This window comes from Mytilus galloprovincialis, chromosome 9 (assembly GCF_965363235.1).
Source record: "Mytilus galloprovincialis chromosome 9, xbMytGall1.hap1.1, whole genome shotgun sequence".
In the NCBI taxonomy this organism is placed as follows: Eukaryota; Metazoa; Mollusca; class Bivalvia; order Mytilida; family Mytilidae; genus Mytilus; species Mytilus galloprovincialis.
The window spans coordinates 31391230-31398399 of NC_134846.1; the positions used below are offsets into that span (position 1 = coordinate 31391230).

At 32.0% G+C, this 7170-nt stretch overlaps 1 protein-coding gene across 1 annotated transcript; it reads right to left on the reverse strand.

Annotated features, from left to right (window-relative positions):
- Positions 1 to 1830: 1830 nt before the first annotated feature.
- LOC143046746 (uncharacterized) lies at positions 1831 to 6879 on the reverse strand. The gene is made up of 5 exons (XM_076219836.1): positions 6719 to 6879; positions 5822 to 5935; positions 4698 to 4793; positions 2929 to 3001; positions 1831 to 2013 (listed from the first exon to the last, which is right to left on the reverse strand). The coding sequence occupies exons 1-5, from the start codon at positions 6753 to 6755 to the stop codon at positions 1857 to 1859; spliced, it is 477 nt and encodes a 158-aa protein (XP_076075951.1). The 5' UTR covers positions 6756 to 6879; the 3' UTR covers positions 1831 to 1856.
- Positions 6880 to 7170: the final 291 nt, after the last annotated feature.

The window sequence follows — 7170 nt, forward strand, 5'->3', positions numbered from 1 at the left end:
GAACGTTCGATTTTCAAGAGTCGCTATTTTAATTAGATTAAACGAAACTAAGATTCCGTAATTTGTATTAGTTTATGATGTGACGTATTAAAGTTCAATCCGTCATCAAGGTCGATCGGTACTATCCGTCCGATCAGTCCGATCAGTCAATTACTTTTACTATAAGTCTGACGGATTGCTGACGTGAGTTTGACGCGAACTTGACTGATCGGTGACTGATCGATGACCGCTGACTGATCGCTGAAATAGTAACGCCTAAAGTTGCAAGTACTGTAAATAGTAAAGATAAACAATTAACAGGATTAACAAAGACAAACAAATGAACACAATAACATGTAGACGACGATAAAAAAAAACGTCAGTACTTAGAACTGAAATGTAAATCGATATATTTGGATTGACACATTCGTAATAACGTAGTCAGATATCATGAACTATAATCATCCGATATCGCAAACAGTATGTAAAAACAAAATATTACCGATTCCAAAATATACTGTAAAGATAGAAATTTATTTTATTCAAGTTCAATACAATCTTCCCAAAAAGACAAAGCATATGATTTAAGAAATTAATAAACTTGACAAATAGGATAAAAAGGGAGGTTTGGCATGCCACAAAACCAGGTTCAACCCGATATTTTTTTCTTTAAAAATGTCCTGTACCAAGTCAGGAATATGGCCATTATTATATTATAGTTTGTTTCTGTGTGTGTTACATTTTAACGTTGCGTCGTTCGTTTTCTCTTATTTTTGAGTGTAGATTCACATTGCGATAAGAAGTGTCACGGTACTTGTCTATCCCAAATTCATGTATTTGGTATTGATGTTATATTTGTTATTCTCGTGGGATTTTGTCTGATGCTTGGTCCGTTTCTGTGTGTGTTACATTGTAGTGTTGTGTCATTGTTCTCCTCTTATATTTAATGCGTTTCCCTCAGTTTTAGTTTGTTACCCCGATTTTGTTTTTTCTCCATGGATTTATGAGTTTGAACAGCGGTATCCTACTGTTGCCTTTATTTATAACCTGTTGAATGCATAATTATAGCTACACAAACATTGGATTTTGTTAACTGTGCTGTTGAAGTACAATTAAAAAGACACATAAGTTAACCCTGAAAAACATTCTGTCAAAATTTGAAAATTCCTGAAACTTTTTATTTTGATAAATTGTAAACTTTTGATATATACTTCAGAATTACCTGATGCATATATATAAAGGTTTTGTTTTACGAACTGTAAGAGGAATTGACTGGACGCACCATGCATTCCGTATACACAATTTCACTTAAATGACCATGTTTAGCCTTCTATTATTTTTGTAGAATTCTAAGAAAATCATAATGCTGCTTTGATTTAAGGTATGAAAAAATATTTTTTCAGCATATTACAGACGTCCAAATTTGAAAACTGTAGCAAGCTTGAAAACACAGTGTACCTCTCATGTCTAATATCATAGAGAAAAACATAGTTTAACAACCTGTCATTTTTAATGTAAAGCAAACATTTAGTATCTAACTTACACACCACCTGAACAAAAGTTCTACCTCTCCAACTGAGGGAGAAGTTTAGCTGAATAATTAGGTAACCCAAATGCTTAATCATGCATAAACGAATGACTTGAGTCAAAAACCTGTCACTTTTATGAGTTACTAAATTCAAACAATGTGCATGCACACACTCCGGGCTATCACTTTCATAATTTTAACATTATATTCCATATCTAACTTAACAATTATAGGTAAGTTTGTCAAACATGATAAACTTTTGTATATCTATGTGTGATGGAAGAAAAGAATGATAGACTGACGGGTTATTCTTTTAATATTTTTTTGCATAAATTTGGTTAACAACTATTTACATGTAACTCAAATCATTAATGACACTATAATGAACTCCAAATGTTTCACTGCCATCCAGGTCATCAACAATTGAATCTGGGTGCTCTGTTGTTCTTTGATTCGATTCAAGTTCTGTATCATGTTCATAGCATCCAACAACAAGATATGCCTTCCTATTAAATTGAAAATATAACTGTGTTTATATCCAAAAGAGGTGTCTTTGCTCCACCATTGGCTGTTTGCACAACTGTTAGTCAATTTCGAACTTTACGAAGTTATTGAGTTCACCCCTTTGTGTGGTCGATTTTGTATTGATGAACAAAACTAGTGTTCTGTGTTGTAGACTGGTTTAGTGATTGTCTTTTAGGCGTTCTTGTTCAACTTGGGTATGTGAAACCAAACGATGAACAACACAAAACAAAACATAATGCATGGAGTATCAGATGCATTTAATTTACATTGTATTGTCATAAAAAGTTTGGAGACAACCCATCAAAGAACTTTTCCCAGTGCCAAATAGTGTTACGTCGCCGTTAAAAAATGATGACTGTTCATTGAGGTATTATATTTTTACCTCAAATACAATTCAACAAACATAAAAAAAACAATACTAAATTAGAAGTTCAATCACTCGATTCCGGCCGAAACCGCTGACTATGTGAAAAGCTTTTTCTGTCGTGTATATAATTATGTTAACTTTGTAACTATCATATTTTATGTGATTCTATTTTATTCCATAAGTAAAGTGGAGATTTATTTCCCCGTTGGTATCACAAGCCCAGTAGTCAGCACTTTTTGTGTACGAAGGCTTTTCTACCTCAGGCATAGATTACCTTAGCTGTATTTGGCAAAACTTTTAGGAATGTTGGTCTTCAATGCTCTTCAACTTCGTACTTTATTTGACCTTTTAAACTTTTTTGGATTCGAGCGTCACTATTGAGTCTTTTGTAGACGAAACGCGCGTCTGGCGTATATACTAAATTTAGTCCTGGTATCTATGATGAGTTTATTTACATAAGTCAACCATAGTCGTAATATTGTAGTAGCTATAAAGCAGATATGCGTTTGCCTAGAAAATTTAAACTTACAATAAAACTGCAACCAAAACGAGAAGAAGTCCTCCAAGAAGGAAGATAACAATTATCCGAATATCAGTCAAATCTGAAAAGGAATAATAGTTCGAGTACGTTTATGGCATAATAATTACCTAGGTTAAGGTTGTTTAATAATATGTATTTTAAGGTACACTGCAAACAAAATTCTCCTCCTGGAATTTTAACACGACAGACCACATGCAAATGACCATGGTTTTGACTTTTTTTAAATTACAGGTTCACGAGGCTTATTGTATCATTACAAAATTATTTCCTTTATTCACTATATGTTTCACTGATAGTTGTGGTCAAGGAAATGTCCTGGTTCAAAATCACTATAAATGAATCAATTAAATGATGTTTTTTTTTCAATTTCTTCAGACTCCAAAAAGTCATGTATCATCTTTCTACATAGCAATTTTCAATCAATGTTTAAAGTATTGTCATAAAAAGCGATTGTTTGAAAAACAAACTGTTACTCGAGATAACCCCTGTATGCCTTAAAGTTCTAATGCAAACACATGGACAAGGAATTGGTAACCTTGAGTTTAACTTCGCAGAGCCAGGTATATCCTGAACTGTATATGAATTACTTTTCTGCATGCTAATTTTTAACCATTCTTAAAGTTTTTACACTAAAAGCATGAAAAGCGACCGTTCAAAATACAACTGCTTTTATAAATAACCACGGGTTTTCGGAAAAAATTACAGTAAAAAAAAATGTGGTATGCTTGCCCATGCGACAACTCACCACAAGAGAACAAACAAATATAGTTCATCGTTCTGCATTTGACAATGAGCAATTAGAGGATACAAAAAGCACATTCATTCTCAATTTTAAATGCAAATTCATGAACAAATACATTTTAGCTCAAAATGTTGTAAGTATATATTTCTCGTTCATCAAAATTTTCATTTCTGCAATTTGTTGATTTTCTTAACATGTTTAAAAGAGGGACGAAAGATACCAAAGGGACAGTCAAAGTCATAAATCTAAAACAAACTGATAACGCCATGGCTAAAAATGAAAAAGACAAACAACAAAACAATAGTACACATGACACAACATAGAAAACTAAAGAATAAACAACACGAACCCCACCAAAAACTAGGGGTGATCTCAGGTGCTCCGGAAGGGTAAGTAGATCCTGCTCCACATGTGGTACCCGTCGTGTTGCTTATGTGATTACAAATCCGGTAAATAGTCTAATTCGGTAGGTCACATTCATGAAAGGGAAGGGGATTGTAGTTACGACGTAATGAACATATCCGATATCATTTGTGAAACGGTTATTCCATAACGGTCAACCAACTCGTGATGGCGTCCGTAAAATTTACGAAGGGATGATTTCAACTTCACCATTTGGAACTCTTGGTTTAATAGCTTCCTTGTGAGCAGTAACCCTCTGTCAAGAAAATCATGATAGGAAATGCAAGCACGGGAATATCGTATCAATTGGGAGATATATACCCCGTATGCAGGTGCTGCTGGAATGTTGCTACTTAGAAATGGAAAGTTCACAATTGGAAAGCTGAAATCATCCCTTTGTTAAGTAAACAATGACATCAATGTAAAAGTAAAACTATGCAGTTTGTCTTCTATATGAGATAACAGGTCAGCAACATTTGGTTTATAAATATTCAGCATGTTCATCTACTGGAATCTAATTTTGATAAGAAATATGCAGTGATGTCAGAATGTGTTCAGTATAGCAAATTTAGAAAAATCTAAATTAGGAATTATTTACTAGTTAATATCTTACTTTGATGATCAACGCCGCTATCTGTCTGTGTATAACTGATCATCGACGATGTCTTGTCAGAATCATTATCATTCACTGTGACTAGATAAGTCTTTTCTTTTGTAGAAGATATTGTTTTAATTATATATATATAATATAAAAAGAATCTATATCGATACAGTTATAAATATAACTGTATAAATAATTATCAAAATCACGAAAAAAATAGAATTATCAATTTAATAAAAGAGTGACGAACAGTCAAAACAATACTTGTTTTTATTTCTTAAAAATCATTTTCCTATTAAAAAACGTTGAAAAGAAGGGTTACAAATTTCATGTTGGTAAGATATTTATGGGTATTGTAGTAAAATATTGATAGAAATTGAACATCATATCAGATAATTATATAATAATGAACAATATCATTGCAAATGTGAAATTTCTAGTTACCAGTGATGTAATACTAGATCCTGCAGGATTTAAATTTTTGTTTTGCAATATTTCAAGCATAAAACAAGCAGGCAATGATATTCAGATTACGTTTAAACCAACCAATGCAAATTTAAAGATCATTGGTGGTTCGGTTCGTCTTTAATCTTAAGTCCAAGTGTTTGGAATAAATTGCGGAATCAATTTTTTTTTAAAGTTTCACATGTTAATTCTGCCTGTAAAAATACATCAGAAAATAAAATGAAAATTACTGTGGTAATTGTTTTCATTTTTGAGAAACAAGCTGTTGAAATAAACGACATTATAAGCCAAAAGCGTTGACAGTAGAATAAGAAAATTCATGAAAATAGGCAGGTACTTGTATATTAAAGATTTATTAATATATAAGTCCAAAGAAACTGAAACAAAAAATGATATACGAATAAAAAATGAACTACACATTGATTTGTCATTTAAAACGAAAGAAATTATTATAATTATTGAAATTGTTATTTTCAATTGTAGTGGATTTATCATGTGTTTATTGTTTGAAAATTTACATTTTTGTAAGGCGGTAAAATTTGTAAAAAATTAGTAGAGTTAATTTCTTCTTTACAGAGAAGTACAGACATTTTACGCTTAACTGACTAAGATTTTGAAAAATCAAATAACTAGAAAAAAAATCGTACTGAAATGAGTAATTTATATTTTACCATCTGTATTTTCCATAGTGCAGAGTGCGTCATAATACTCAGAACAATACACTATCTCAATTAGAACTGTTTCTTCATGACGAATTGCTATCAAACATCTTCTACTCCCGTCATCTAGCAGGATAAATTTAGAGAGAATGATTAACATAACTGCATGGGTCAGTATTTGGTTTCCTAGGATCAAAGGATATATGACGATAACTTCGAGAATACAGTAAACCGACGACACAGCAATTTATTGACGACTTTATTTCCGATTGGATTTCACATAAAATAGCATGGGCAATAAGGAGACAAAATTTTCAACAATGACATAAAGTATGTTTGAACAGAATTACAATACAGACAAATATATGACCTGGTTATACCTTTATTTTATACTGAGACTACTGTTACACATGTGTTATAGTAGTCTCGGGTTATGGTAGTCTCAGTTTTATATATATTTAATCAAAAGTCAGTACCATTGGCAATGTAATTACGTTCACTTAATGTTTACGCAAAGCAATTTTAATTGAGAGGGAGAGTACATATTGATATTTTGAATCAAAATGTTATAAGATATGTTACAATAATAATTCAGTAGGCATTACGCATGTTAGGTGCAACGGCATTTTTCTACATGAAGGGAAAACAAAAGACTACGCGCTTAAATTTTAACAAAAAAATAGCTTAAGAACTAGGTCCATATATGTGTAGTGGAAGAATACATTGGAACAATCGGCCGATAACAGGTGTTCCTTTTGTTTTCAAATAATACTCAAATGGTCTCTATTAGATCAAATTATATAAGGGTATGCAAAATCATTAAAATCTAATACTTGTTTATAATAATATACGAGCATGCAGATCGAAATAAGATTAAATCCTGACAGCCTGACTATAAAATTAAATTACGGTAAATGACTTCATCCGACTTCTGTATTAACTGCATATTCCTAAAATGTGTGAGCCATATTCCTTGTGGAAAGCTACCAGTTAGGTTTGGACTGAACTGAATCAAGGTAGTGGCATGTGCAAAACATGCGTGTGTAGAGTCATACCAACTGCTATTTGTTCCGTTAACTACAATATCAAAATACAAAATACATATTTGAAAGAAAGGAATTGGTGCAAGAATCGTATAATGAACCTTTGTGTAACATATCTCTATAGGACAAGATTTTACAAAAAAATAGACATCAATAAGACAGCATCACAAACAAAGAAAAAAAAAATTGTCGACATAGAATCTTTAACCATAGACACGTTTCTTCACTATTATGGGCAACAGTACACCATATGCATCTAGAACAGAATTGAATACATAAATGTCACAGCGACTATCAAAAATCGGCAGTTAACACAAA